The sequence below is a fragment of the Cebidichthys violaceus genome, unplaced genomic scaffold (assembly GCF_023349555.1).
Source record: "Cebidichthys violaceus isolate CVI_PGR_0920_01 unplaced genomic scaffold, fCebVio1.0.p SCAF_111, whole genome shotgun sequence".
Taxonomy (NCBI): Eukaryota; Metazoa; Chordata; class Actinopteri; order Perciformes; family Stichaeidae; genus Cebidichthys; species Cebidichthys violaceus.
In genome coordinates, this window is record NW_027176276.1 from 50,001 (window position 1) to 67,323 (window position 17,323).

At 39.9% G+C, this 17,323-nt stretch overlaps 1 protein-coding gene across 1 annotated transcript in view; it reads left to right on the forward strand.

Moving 5' to 3' along the window:
- Positions 1–17,323, forward strand: part of LOC137868454 (glutamate receptor ionotropic, kainate 5-like) — a 71,365-nt gene that overhangs the window by 38,368 nt on the left and 15,674 nt on the right. Inside the window, exons 12-14 of the mRNA XM_068705241.1 lie at positions 4,866–4,979; positions 11,227–11,336; positions 12,124–12,297. Of these exons, the coding sequence (XP_068561342.1) occupies positions 4,866–4,979; positions 11,227–11,336; positions 12,124–12,297 (398 nt within the window). The remainder of the gene's footprint in view (positions 1–4,865; positions 4,980–11,226; positions 11,337–12,123; positions 12,298–17,323) is intronic.

Sequence of the window (17,323 nt, forward strand, 5' to 3'; positions counted from 1 at the left end):
CACACATTATGTGTCAGCTACATGTAATGGGGATGATAATGGTGATGTGGCTGATGATCGTGTATGTGTGTGTGTGTGTGTGTGTGTGTGTGTGTGTGTGTGTGTGTGTGTGTGTGTGTGTGTGTGTGTGTGTGTGTGTGTGTGTGTGTGTGTGTGCGTCAGAAAAAGGAAATTGGAAACACAAGCAGGCCATTAAGAGGCTAATCAACTGTCTTTTTTCTTACTAATTATACAGAGTTGTTTCAATTACACTGCGGGGTCCCTCAGCATGAACACACGCTCACACACACACACACACACTCACACACACACACTCACACACACACACACACACACACACACACACACACACACACACACACACACACACACACACAGAGGCCAACAGGTATCCACACGGTTTTATCTGTAGCCAGAGACTCGTTGTGCCTTTTATGTAAATGTGTTTAAAATGACAGATGCTCTTTATATCTCTCTCTATGCTCATTGGATGTTGGATCAGGCGCTCCATGGTGAATCCCATTGTTGAAGCGCAACCTCTTTTACCTTGATGTCACACAAATGCCTGTGCTTCTATCTTTGTGAGGACCCTCATTTGCATAATGCGTTCCCTGACCCCTTACACTGACCTTAACCTAGTCTTAAACCTTAAACCGGTCCTTGGAAGAAGACCGGTCAAATTGTCCTCACTTTGCAGTAAAACATCTCTGGTCCTCACTATGTAGCATGTACAGGAACACACACACACAGTGTTTTTCTCATCGAATATTTCAGAGGTGGAGGCTCTTCCAACACCCGTCGGCTTACACACACAAACTTTGCTCTCTATACGGCCCGGGTGTCTGATGAAAGTGAGTGAAATTGGTTGAACAAGTGTCGACTCGTTAATCAATTAGGAGTTAATTAAGGAGCAGAGAGGCGTCTGGGGTCCAGATAAACGTTCCACTATGGATCCTCTCTGTGTCTCTGTTGACTTTAAACTTAATGAGATTATCTCTCAACTTTAATTTCACTGTGCCGTGTTTACCCAGCAAGGTTAAATCCATCGTTAAATCCATCGTTCACAACGTTTCCTCAGTTAGAACGTTATAACAATAGAATGGAATATATAGACAATATGAAAAGGTCATCAATGACACTTAATAAATATCCACCATCATGTATCAGTAATACACACAACGTAGTGTTGCAAATGAGCTGATTTGGCACATTGTTAAATTAAAAAACAATTGAATAATTGCTCAGCTCATTTGAGAAATAATTGTATGATTCCATTTTTGATTATATTTCATAGTTTATTATAAAACACAGCATAATGAGGAAATTTGGGGATAATAACAAACTTACGAGGAAGTCACTACGAGTAAACTTTTAACTGGTGATAAAACAGTGTGAGGAGTGACGTAGAGACGCCGTATACGTTTCTGGTAGAGACCTGTCAATCACAGTAAGCTCCGCCCCTAAATCATCCCCTGCTTTATGGTCTATTTGACTCTAAATGGAGCATAATGTACTAAATGAACATCATGCTGTATTGAAGAAGACTGTAAACTAGAGATTGAGACCATAAACTCATGTTTACAATGTTTACTGAGGGAATAAATCAAGAGAGAAGTAGAGTCATTTTAGACTAGACTTCTATACGACCAGAGGAGTCGCCCCCTGGTGGACACTAGAGAGAATGCAGCTTTAACACTTGAAGCATCGGCTTCACTCGGCAGAACCGGAGGTTGCCGCCTGGATAAAAGGGAGGAACGGAAGAACCAGAACCAAAACCAGGACTGAGCCGGGCGGACTGTCAGGACCCTGCAGCAGTAAAATGAGAAGTTTTCTAAGGGAGTCTGGTGCAGATCTTTGTGTTGCGGTGTTGCTCATGGAAATGGCCCGAAAAAATCAAACACATAATTAGAACGCAAGTTCCTCGACGTAACTTGCATATTTTACCAGATCTCTTTTTTACACACTGTATTGTATTGACATCAAACTCACTTTTGAGCGGTGTGCAGGGATCTCCTCTGTGTTTCCAGGATGTTGAGACCTGCATAAGAAACAATGGATGTGCAAAGTCTAAACTAAAGTGTGGCCTAGCCTGAGATGGGACCAGTATGACCTTCTGTGATTTACCCACTGAGCCACAAGCAGGAACAAAAAGCTGGCAGTTTTAGTGCCGATCCGTTTTAGTGCCGCTCCGTTCCCCCTTCAGAGCCGCGCGGTAACAACTCACCGTTAACCAGCGTTCAACTTCTGTACAATAAAAATCAATATTTCATTAAAGGCCTCAGAGGACGGTTCAAACATTTGTAACAAAAGGTGCTTCTGCCTTTAATTGCGGCTCCTGTGGCTGAAAAAATCTGGAGTTCCATCTTGCAAAAAGAGAAATGCTGTTCAGTTGGAGACGAGCCAAAATATGAGTCGAAGCAGACGGTAATCGTTATCCTTGAAAAAACAAGACAGGTGCATTCCTGTGTGATGAGCGGCGTTAGAGAACATCGTCATGTGTCATCGGACACGTTTATGCGGCCGCCTCGAGGTTAAACATGAGCGATGAGGAGAAAGAAGCTTTTACGTTTCACAGGAAGAGCAAATATAGAGACACTCAAAACCACGTTGTAGTTGAGTCCAAGTCTTTTAAATTAGACTTTTTAATATCTGACGACGCCAGGACTCATTAACTCTCGAGTCCTGATGAGTTACATAATAAAAGCTTTTAAAATGACGACATAATGAGGATCTTTTATTGTGAAGAATTAGCAGAAGTAACTTTGTTAGTAGCTATGCTTCAATAAAACAAGTCTACTGTAGACTTGACACTTAAATAACAGACGTGTTTTAACGCTTAATTAGTTTTTTTGTTTATGGTGCATTCATTAATTAACGCCGACATTTATTTTATCGCACTAACAGTTTTTTTAATGCAATCCACACCGTTGATGTCAGCAAATCACCAAACCAGTGGTGGAGGAGTCTTCATCACTACGTTGGTGCAACGTGTGGAGGAGTCTTCATCACTACGTTGATGCATCGTGTGGAGAAGTCTTCATCACTACGTTGGTGCAGCGTGTGGAGGAGTCTTCATCACTACGTTGATGCAGCGTGTGGAGGAGTCTTCATCACTACGTTGATGCAGCGTGTGGAGAAGTAGAGATAAACTAAAGACGAGCTAACAGACGCCACAGAGAAGTGGAGAGATACAAACTGCAGGACGACTAGTGTTGAGAAGACGTCGGTCTGAGGAACGTTCTCAGGATCATGAATGACGTCACGTAGGAGCCTCCCTCCAGACGCACCGTCACCAGAAGAACACACGAGTCGTACGAAGAGGAGAGGACTACAAAAGAGGCGGAGTCACAACGCGCACCGGCCGTCTCTCACCGGAGACTACCGGACATCGCCGGGTAACCGTCGTCACCTCTGAGTTACGGTGCATTATGTTGATGAACAGTGGGAGCTGCGTTCACATGCTCTGACTGTCATGAAGACAGAAGACACACATTCTGATGAAACGTGTGGAACATTGTATTCATGTTGCACAGCAGTGGAACGTTTAAATAAAGTCACACACTGAGCACAGATAGTAGAAATATAACTGATACTGTGTGAAGAATACTGCTGTTAACAAGAACCTGATCTGTTTAAAGTGATTCAAACCAAATGTTAGTGTACTTTAGTTCATACAACAGTACTTTAAAATAAAAGTGCGTAATACACTGCTTTTGAATTCATTATTGAACTTTGCGCATAGCAATGAGATTAATCGTGATTAATAATTGCAATCGTTGCCCAGCACTACTATAAATACTTCAAAATAAAAGTCCTCCGTCATTTTGGCTGCTTACTCTTCCTCCCTGCTTTAGTGGACTTGTTTTGTTGAAGAATAGCCGCTAACAAAGCTCTGCTGATTTGATGGATAAACAAATTTAATTTTAAAAATATTGTTATTCAAAACGCTTTTATGGTGAAGGAACAAAAAAAACCTCCGCATGTGGTCTGGCTGATTGGATCCCAATACGGCTGATATGGCGTTTACAGCATCAGACACAAAACTATATAATAGTCTATAATATGTTGTCTCCTGAGATTTTTTTATTTTTTTAAATTACATTTTAGTTTCATCTTTTCTTCTTCTGCTTGACGTTAGTGCTGCCTCGTCATCGTCTCGTCTTCCTCGTGGAAAAAAGAAAGTTGTTGACGAACACATTTGGTTGCAGTTTTCATTAACAAAAACAATTTCTTTAATATGGTTTTAATTACTTTCATATGTTTTATGTTTTCTCTAACACACTAGAAATGAACGTTTAATAGATTCAGAATGATAGTAAAAATGACTCGACATGTTTTGAGATTCAAACGGTGCTCTGGGAGGAAAACCTTTTTTCTGAATCATTACAGAAAAAAGGCGTTGTTCTTTCCCCAAAAATGTTTTCTGCTGATGCAAAACAGTTGAACATGAACGCGACTCAGCGGAGGTTGTTCAGCTCATTACAGAGTCAATTAGGAGGCGTTCAGGGCAGAAAAAACAAACGTAAATCTCTCCCTCGCTTTGTTTGTTCATATAAACAAAATGTGTCTGTTTTTACGTGAATATCAGACTCATTTAAAAGCACTTCTTTCACATCCTCAACGTCTTCTTCTGTCTCTGCCGGGTTTGTTCTTCTTTCCTCTCAGAACTCTGTTGACTTCCATCAATTCTGGGTCTCTTCTCTGATGTTGTCTCTCTCTCTGTCTCTCTTTCTGTCTCTCTTTCTGTCTCTCTCTCTGTCTCTCTCTGTCTCTCTTTCTGTCTGTCTCTCTCTCTCTCTCTCTCTCTCTCTCTCTCTCTCTCTCTCTCTCTCTCTCTCTCTCTCTCTTTCTGTCTCTCTCTGTAGAAAGCTGACCTGGCGGTAGCCGGCTTCACCATCACCTCAGAGAGAGAGAAAGTGATCGACTTCTCCAAACCCTTCATGACTCTGGGGATCAGCATCCTGTACCGGGTCAATCTGGTGAGTTCAAGTTCTCTCTCTGTAACTACTCTCTCTCTCTCTCTCTCTCTCTCTCTCTCTCTCTCTCTCTCTCTCTCTCTCTCTCTCTCTCTGTATCTGTCTCTGTCTCTCTCTCTCTCTCTCTGTATCTGTCTCTCTCTCTCTCTCTCTGTCTCTCTCTCTCTCTCTCTCTCTCTCTCTCTTTCTCTCTCTCTCTCTCTGTGTCTCTCTCTCTCTCTCTCTCTCTCTCCGCCTCCTCAGCACGAGCGCCGCCGACAGAGGCGACGACGGTCTACACCGACCACTCAGGTCACACGGTCAAACTGTGAGTTCACAGTGTGACCACAGAGATCAGGCGGGGGAGGAGGAGGAGGGAGGAGGGGAGCTGAGGACACAGAAAGATGTGGCATGTTTCTTCTTCTTCTTCTTCTTCTTCTTCTTCTTCTCTTCTTTCTGGAGAGGAAAGGGGGATGAGAGTCAGTAGGGAGGAAGGTGACAGGAGCTGTATTACTTTTCCAGCCTCTGAGGGACGATCGGTGACTCGGCCTCCCTGACTGGAATATAAAAACATCGACTTCACGCTTTGCGCGCTTCACTTCCTGTGTGTCTGTCAGAGGCCTCATGTGGTTGGGAATGAGCGTGGACGTAGTCACTGATGTTCTGAAGCTGCAGATGGAGACCATAAACTCATTACTGGGTAAAACCCCCTGAAGGTGACGGACAAATAAGAAGAAAGAATACCTGAGAACATGATGAAATCCCAAACAATAACTCTGCAAGACGCTCTCTGGAGCCGCTCCTCCACCGCCGAGCGTTTCGGGTTTTTCTTTGAGAATTCAAAAAGGAAGAGAAATCCAGTCACACTGAGAACACTTTGAACAATCTAAGACCTGGTTTAATTCTATCTCAGGACGTCTATTGTCACATCTTACGTCCCTAAGTGTGGCAACCAAGTGGCCGACAAGCGTGAGTTCACGTTGATTCATTTAGACTGACGACGCAGATACTGTACATCAGCAGCTCATCAGTATTCCCCTCCACCGTCCGTCCTCCATGTTTGATCCAGTCCCGCTGCCAGAGACTCGGCGTATTGACTCAGCGCTCAGTCGGCTGTGTAATGTGTGTGGGGCCGAGGTCGTCCTCGGCCCCCGACTTCATTCTCTTAAGTGTTTATTTAAGGATTAAGTCGACTCGCGCTAACGAACTCCGCAGAGCTGATTTACGCCGTCGCTGTCGCAGAGCTGACGGAGACATCGGAGGTCCTCGGTCAGGAGGACTTCAGCTCCCCGGTTCAATCCAGACGCCATAAATCCCCCCCCCCCACCCCACCCACACACCCGCTAAGCACCTGCTGCTATCAAGTGCAGCACTGGTGACCATTATACACAGTAGATAAACTGGCTAACAGGCCATGCCGACACACACACACACACACACACACACACACACACACACACACACACACTGCTGCTTACTGGCAAACAGATTTACAGTTCAATTTGTCTTTGCATTGGTTTGGTGTGACTCTGCCAGCTCTCTCTCGATCACTGAAGCCTTTCACGTCCTGCAGGACCGGCTGCAGAGAGCTTTCATTTCATACAAATAAAACGAGGCTGTTTTCATAAGTGTTGAAGATAAAAAGAAAGTATCAGTCAATTCAAACAGGGACTGAAAGCATGCGACATGCAACAACAAAAACAACGTCATTATCCTCAGATTTTCATCTTTCCAACAGTCCTTGAACACATCATGTGCTTCTGTCAGAAAAAGAAACCAAACATCTGCTGATTTCATCAATTCAGAAATTATGAAAGAAATTCAAACTTGCGTTGTTTTATGATTTATGTCATTCCAACTGTGTTGTTCTGCTCTAAAGACACGTTCTAGTTCTCTCTACTTCTAGTCATCATGGTTCTGTTTAATAGAGGAGCAGAACTTCATTATCACAGAGAAAAACAACCCGAACCTGCCCGAGGTTCAGAGGGTTGATGTCCTTGTGTTGTTAACACACATCATTTCCTGTCAGTGCAACGCGGTAAAAACACATCAATGTATCGTCTATTAGCAAATAAAAAACAGTGTAGCGTGACAACAAGTGTGTATCGGATACTTTATGCAACTTAACACAACGGAACGCGCTGTTAACAACGCTCTGCATGAGCGATTCATTTGGTCCTGAACGCATCACGAGAACAAAAAGCCAATCATTCAAAAGTAACAATGCAATCCCGTCTGGAAGTGTGAAGCGCTGGATGCACATTACATAACACACACACACACACACACACACACACACACACACAGCATCTGAATAGCTTGCGAGCACACTTAAAGACGGTAATCGTTTTAATTGCTCAAGCTGTTGACTTGTGCACACACATTAGAGCGGTGGCGTCACGTTCGTCAGAGTTCTTGCCCCCTGGTGTTGAACAGTGTAAACGCGTGTCGGTTCATTAGGCGTCAATAGATCACGACTCCGCTATTCTCTGCGTTCGCTGCCACAACGATTCATCACGGCGCGTACGAGGAGCTCCGACGGCGCCGGCGAGGAAGCGGCGGCTGAAGAAACGACGCTCCGATCAGAGCGGAGTGAAGACCTCCGCATCTTCACCGCCTCCATCACTGTGTGCTTTTACCAAACACAATCTTTTCCTGAACCTCACCAGGCGGTTTTGTTGCCTGAACATTGCAGCAGGTTGTCCTCACCACACGTGGGTTTAGGTGTCCGCACACTGTGGGATGAATAGTGTTTTGTTCTTTCTGGACTTTGAAGCTGAGACCACAGAGTACAGCTCTTGAAAACAAGCTCCGAGGATTGTCTCTCGAAACGTCCACGACACCGCAAACCATCTCAGGGAATCCATGGCGGTGTCGGAGGGCGTCGGGCTGGTTCTGATTCTGGTTCTGGTTAAACTCGTGTGCTGTTCGTTTGTATTGAAGGCATCGTTGTGAGTCGATGTGCTGCAAACACATTCAAGTTTGAATGTAGATGTTAGAAACACAAAGCTCAGTCAGGGTTGTTCAGTAAAGGGGAGAAAATCGAGTGTAAACTGAACAATCTTCAACGTGAGCATAACTGTGTTTCTACATATTTACAGTAAATGTTAAATGACTGCAGATCAAACTGTGCCATGTGATCCATAGCGGATGAATTGAATCATAACGTTTGGTAGTTTCACAATTGCGTCCGTTTAAAAAAGGGGAAGGAAGAGAAGAAGCAGGTTTAACGTTACGGACTGCTTTGATTCCAGTCTGGTATGAAAAGTGTCTGTTGACGCTCCGTCATTGAGCCACGCTCCTTCTTCTCCTTCTTCTGCTCTGTGGTACCAATCGATTCACAGCACATCTCACTTGCACAGCTTGGCTTGGCTTTTTTTTATTTATTTATCTTTATGAGCCAAAATGGGCAAAAAAACAGAAAGAGAGTTGATTGCCTCAATTACAGCTCCAGTCATCTGCTGTAATTGGGTCCAATCTGGGAGTTCCTCGTTTCTCCTCGCTGCCAAATCCTTTTTCAAGTAGACAGGAAGGGGGGGGGTCATAGGCAGCAGGGGGGGGGAAGTGATGAAACGGGTCGATGGGAAGCGTCTGGCCGGTCGTCAACACTTGAGAACTTCAATTTTCCGTTTTTATCTTGTTTTCGTTGTTTTATGTGAATTTGCAGATTTAGGCGTCGACGAAATGAAAAAAAGAAAATCTATGTAATTCCAGGAGTCATTCCCCCCCGACTGTCAGGAGGTGGAGCTTGTGTTTGTGAGTCGGACGTCTGACAGCAGATGGTCATTATCACAATTCACCGCTGCCAGCTGGAGACACGAGAGCCTCCACCGACGTTAAACTTCAGGGTTTGAGTTTAGAGTTTGAGTGAAAGTTCACAGGCTGTCCTCATCAACACAGAGAACCACAAACATGTGCGTCAATCTGAAAAATCACTTTTTGAGTCATAATATGTTACGTTTTAGATTTTTTTATTTGAACACATAAACAGCTTTAAACCAGATCATAGGGAAAATCAAAAGACGTGCTGTCAGAAATAAGGTGCAGCTGAGCAGCAGAATCTTTGTCTTCAGCCACATCTAGTGGCCATTCAAGGAACTGCAGCTTCACATATTGACTAACTTTCAGCTGAAGGAGAGTTTTTGAGTGTTGATTGTTCTTCATCCATATTTAATGTTGCAGAGAAACACTTCTTCATACTTGAAACCAAGCTTTGATTTCATTGTTGAACTTTGATTTTTGAATATTGGGAGCGATTCCAACTACAGACAGTTCCTGTGTGTCCACGATGACACACACAGACACACACAGACGCACACAGACGCACACAGACGCACACAGACTTACACACACAGACGCACACAGACGCACACAGACGCACACAGATACACACAGACTTACACACACAGACGCACACAGACGCACACAGACGCACACAGACGCACACAGACTTACACACACAGACGCACACAGACGCACACAGACACACACAGATACACACAGACTTACACACACAGACGCACACAGACGCACACAGACGCACACAGATACACACAGACTTACACACACAGACGCACACAGACGCACACAGACACACACAGATACACACAGACTTACACACACAGACTCACACAGACTCACACACACAGACACACACAGACGCACACAGACGCACACAGACACACACAGACACACACAGACTCACACACACAGACTCACACAGACGCACACAGACACACACAGACACACACAGACTCACACACACAGACTCACACAGACGCACAGACGCACACAGACTCACACAGACACACACAGACTTACACACACAGACACACACAGACTCACACACACAGACTCACACAGACGCACAGACGCACACAGACTCACACAGACACACACAGACACACACAGACTCACACACACAGACGCACACAGACGCACACAGACTCACACAGACACACACAGACTTACACACACAGACGCACACAGACGCACACAGACGCACACAGACTCACACAGACAGACTCACACACACAGACTCACACAGACTCACACAGACGCACACAGACTCACACACACAGACTCACACACACAGACTCACACAGACGCACACAGACGCACACAGACTCACACAGACTCACACAGACGCACACAGACTTACACACACAGACGCACACAGACGCACACAGACTCACACAGACTCACACAGACTTACACACACAGACGCACACAGACGCACACAGACTCACACACACAGACGCACACAGACGCACACAGACTCACACAGACGCACACAGACGCACACAGACTCACACACACAGACGCACACAGACTCACACAGACTTACACACACAGACGCACACAGACGCACACAGACTCACACAGACTTACACACACAGACGCACACAGACGCACACAGACTCACACAGACGCACACAGACGCACACAGACGCACACAGACTCACACAGACGCACACAGACGCACACAGACACACACAGACGCACACAGACACACACAGACTCACACACAGACTCACACAGACTCACACAGACTCACACAGACTCACACAGACTTACACACACAGACGCACACAGACGCACACCGACTCACACAGACGCACACCGACTCACACAGACACACACAGACTCACACAGACTCACACAGACACACACAGACTCACACAGACGCACACAGACGCACACAGACACACACAGACTCACACAGACGCACACAGACGCACACAGACACACACAGACACACACAGACTCACACAGACACACACAGACTCACACAGACTCACACAGACACACACAGACACACACAGACTCACACAGACACACACAGACTCACACAGACTCACACAGACTCACACAGACGCACACAGACTCACACAGACTCACACAGACTCACACAGACGCACACAGACTCACACAGACACACACAGACTCACACAGACGCACACAGACGCACACAGACTCACACAGACTCACACAGACTCACACAGACGCACACAGACACACACAGACACACACAGACTCACACAGACTCACACAGACTCACACAGACGCACACAGACTCACACAGACACACACAGACTCACACAGACTCACACAGACTCACACAGACACACACAGACTCACACAGACACACACAGACTCACACAGACTCACACAGACTCACACAGACGCACACGGTGTGAAACACGCTGCTGCAGCTGCTGATTGATTCTGAGTGACACCTGATTAACGGAGGGATTTTGTGTGTTTTCAGGGCCGTAAACCAGGTTACTTCTCCTTCCTGGATCCGTTCTCGCCGGCTGTCTGGCTCTTCATGCTGCTGGCCTACCTCGCCGTCAGCTGCGTCCTCTTCCTCGCCGCCAGGTAACCCGCCCGCCTCGTGTGTGTGTGTGTGTGTGTGTGTGTGTGTGTGTGTGTGTGTGTGTGTGTGTGTGTGTGTGTGTGTGTGTGTGTGTGTGTGTGTGTGTCCACAGCTGTCCACACCTATAAATAACAGAAAATCACTTTTTATTTTCGTGTCCTGAGTGTTGGGTGTTAGAGGTTTGTTTAAAGGGACGTGTGACACTAATAAGTCTTTATTGTTATCATTATTTTACCTTTATTTAATAAGAGAAGTCAGTTGAGAACCAGTAGTCATTTAAAATGATGACCAGGCCAAAAAGGCATCAATAAAACATAGAAACATCTCAATCAATCTCATACGAATATAACAACGTCATAATATGTACAATATATAAACAACAAGCAAACTCACAAACAGCTGCAATCGTTTGTCAACTGTTTTACGCTCCAGGCAAGAATCTAAACACAGCTACGCGTTCCTTTTGTTTATAATAATAATAACGATGAGTCGTCTTTACAGAGAGCTTCTTAATGACACTTTACCTCAGTTAAAATGACCGTAAAGTATAAATCGATCCCATCGTTTCCTACCTCAACAATCTGAAAGACAGTAAACTCTGTTTTTATTGTCTTTTCAAAGCATAATTTAATCATCCTAATCGTAGACGTAACAGCGGAGTACATGTGCCTCATAGCGGTGCAGTCATATCTGGAGGGTAAAAGATTTAAAGTCATTATGGAGGTTGTTGCTGCTCATAACAAAGTGTTTCATTTCATTTGTGTGTGTGTGTGTGTGTCCGTCCTCCAGGCTCAGCCCCTACGAGTGGTACAACCCTCACCCGTGTCTGCGGGAGCGGCGGGACGTCCTGGAGAACCAGTACACGTTGGGCAACAGTCTGTGGTTCCCGGTGGGCGGCTTCATGCAGCAGGGCTCTGAGATAATGCCTCGAGCTCTGTCCACCCGCTGCGTCAGCGGAGTCTGGTGCGTACAGCTCATTGACACTCACTGTGGATGTGTGTGAGTGCTGCTTAACACGCGGATCTTGTTGTCTTGTTTAATAATATCTTACAAAAAAGTTAATTTTTCTTGTGTTTTTTTTTTTCTACGAAAGTCCAGCAACTGGTGTTTTTCAAAACAAACTTCAGTCTTCACAGGAAGCTACTCGTGGTTTGAGATTAAAATAACTACAGAAGAACCGTTGTTCCTCGCGGGGAACAAGCAGCTGGAGGATCGCTGTTTGATGATCCATATTGCGGTCTTTATGCTTCCTTGCTTATGATTACATGGATAACATAAGATAAACATATATCTACGAATTACGGTGCTTTTTTTAACGCGTGTTTAGCTACGAATGCTGGATGAGACCAACAGTTAGGGTTAGGAAGAACATCATGGCTTGAAATAAAGAATGTAACATAAATACTGAAAACACGTCACAAACTTTCATAACTTCAAAATAACATGTTGGGACAGGAACAGAGGCCTCCTGGGTGCAAGTCCTGTGTTCCTTAGTCCTAACCCTTCAACTCGTCCACCATGAGTAGTTTCTGAGTGAAGCATGTTGACAAGAACGTGTTTACATTCAGTCAGAACCGACTGACGTAAAATGACTACTACTATACTATACTACACTATACTACACTATACTATACTATACTACACTACTATACTATACTATACTACACTATACTATACTATACTATACTACACTATACTATACTATACTACACTACTATACTATACTATACTACACTATACTATACTATACTACACTACTATACTATACTATACTACACTATACTACACTATACTACACTATACTACACTACTATACTATACTATACTACACTATACTATACTATACTATACTACACTATACTATACTATACTATACTATACTACACTACTATACTATACTATACTACACTATACTATACTATACTATACTATATTACACTATACTATACTATACTATACTACACTACTATACTACACTATACTACACTATACTATACTATACTACACTACTATACTATACTATACTACACTATACTATACTATACTATAATACTATACAATACTATACTATATTACACTATACTATACTACACTACTATACTATACTATACTACTATACTATACTATACTATACTACTATACTACACTATACTATACTATACTACTATACTATACTACACTATACTATACTATACTATACTACTATACTATACTATACTACTATACTATACTACACTATACTATACTATACTACTATACTATACTACACTATACTATACTATACTATACTACTATACTATACTACTATACTATACTACACTATACTATACTATACTATACTACACTACTATACTATACTATACTACACTATACTATACTATACTATACTATACTACTATACTATACTATACTACTATACTATACTACACTATACTATACTGCACTACTATACTATACTATACTACACTATACTATACTATACTATACCACTATACTATACTATACTACACTATACTATACTATACTATACTACTATACTATACTATACTACACTATACTATACTACACTACTATACTATACTATACTATACTACGCTATACTATACTATACTACTATACTATACTATACTACACTATACTATACTATACTACTATACTATACTATACTATACTACTATACTATACTACTACACTATGCTATACTATACTATACTATACTATACTACTATACTATACTACACTACACTATACTATACTCTACTATACTACTATACTATACTATACTATACTACTATACTATACTACACTATACTATACTATACTACTATACTATACTATACTACTATACTATACTATACTACACTATACTATACTATACTACTATACTATACTATACTACACTATACTATACTATACTATACTATACTACACTATACTATACTATACTACTATACTATACTATACTATACTACACTATACTATACTACACTATACTACACTACACTATACTGTACTACTATACTATACTATACTACACTATACTACACTATACTATACTATACTACACTATATTACACTATACTATACTATACTACACTACTATACTACACTATACTACACTATACTATACTATACTATACTACACTACTATACTATACTATACTACACTACTATACTATACTATACTACACTATACTACACTATACTATACTATACTACACTATATTACACTATACTATACTATACTATACTACACTACTATACTACACTATACTATACTATACTATACTACACTACTATACTATACTATACTACACTATACTATACTATACTACACTACTATACTATACTATACTATACTATATTACACTATACTATACTATACTACACTACTATACTATACTACTATACTATACTATACTATACTACTATACTACACTATACTATACTATACTACTATACTATACTACACTATACTATACTATACTATACTACTATACTATACTATACTACTATACTATACTACACTATACTATACTATACTATATTACTATACTATACTACTATACTATACTACACTATACTATACTATACTATACTACACTACTATACTATACTACACTATACTATACTATACTATACTACTATACTATACTATACTATACTACTATACTATACTACACTATACTATACTGCACTACTATACTATACTATACTACACTATACTATACTATACTATACCACTATACTATACTATACTACACTATACTATACTATACTATACTACTATACTATACTATACTACACTATACTATACTACACTACTATACTATACTATACTATACTATACTACGCTATACTATACTATACTACTATACTATACTATACTACACTATACTATACTATACTACTATACTATACTATACTACTACACTATGCTATACTATACTATACTATACTACTATACTATACTACACTACACTATACTATACTATACTCTACTATACTACTATACTATACTATACTACTCTACTATACTATACTATACTATACTACTATACTATACTATACTACTATACTATACTACACTACACTATACTATACTATACTACTATACTATACTATACTATACTACTATACTATACTATACTACTATACTATACTATACTACTTTACTATACTATACTATACTACACTATACTATACTATACTATACTATACTACTATACTATACTACTATACTATACTATACTACACTATACTATACTACTATACTATACTATACTACACTATACTATACTACTATACTATACTATACTACACTATACTATACTACACTATACTACACTACACTATACTATACTATACTACACTATACTATACTATACTATACTACTATACTATACTACTATACTATACTATACTACACTATACTATACTATACTACACTACTATACTATACTATACTACTATACTATATTACACTATACTATACTATACTATACTACACTATACTATACTACTATACTATACTACACTATACTATACTATACTACACTATACTATACTATACTATACTATACTACACTATACTATATTATACTATACTATACTACACATACTATACTATACTATACTACACTATACTATACTATACTACACTATACTATACTACTATGCTATACTACACTATACTACTATACTATACTATACTATACTATACTACACTATACTAGACTCTACTATACTACTATACTATACTATACTATACTACACTATACTATACTATACTATACTACTATACTATACTATACTACACTATACTGTACTACTATACTATACTACACTATACTACACTATACTATACTATACTATACTACACTATACTATACTATACTACACTATACTATACTACACTATACTGTACTACTATACTATACTACACTATACTATACTATACTACACTATACTACTATACTATACTACACTATACTATACTGTACTATACTACACTTTACTATACTATACTATACTACTATACTATACTACACTATACTATACTACACTATACTATACTACACTATACTACTATACTATACTATACTATACTATACTACTATACTATACTATACTACTATACTATACTACACTATACTATACTATACTATACTATACTACTATACTATACTACACTACTATACTATACTATACTACACTATACTACACTATACTATACTATACTACACTATATTACACTATACTATACTACACTACTATACTACACTATACTATACTATACTATACTACACTACTATACTATACTATACTACACTATACTATACTATACTACACTACTATACTATACTATACTATACTACACTATACTATACTATACTATACTACACTACTATACTATACTATACTATACTATACTACACTACTATACTATACTATACTACACTATACTACACTATACTATACTATACTACACTATATTACACTATACTATACTATACTATACTACACTACTATACTACACTATACTACACTATACTATACTATACTATACTACACTACTATACTATACTATACTACACTACTATACTATACTATACTACACTATACTATACTATACTACACTACTATACTATACTATACTATACTATATTACACTATACTATACTATACTACACTACTATACTATACTATACTACTATACTATACTATACTATACTACTATACTATACTATACTACACTATACTATACTATACTACTATACTATACTACACTATACTATACTATACTATACTATACTATACTACACTATACTAGACTCTACTATACTACTATACTATACTACACTATACTATACTATACTATACTACTATACTATACTATACTACACTATACTATACTACACTATACTGTACTACTATACTATACTACACTATACTACACTATACTATACTATACTATACTACACTATAC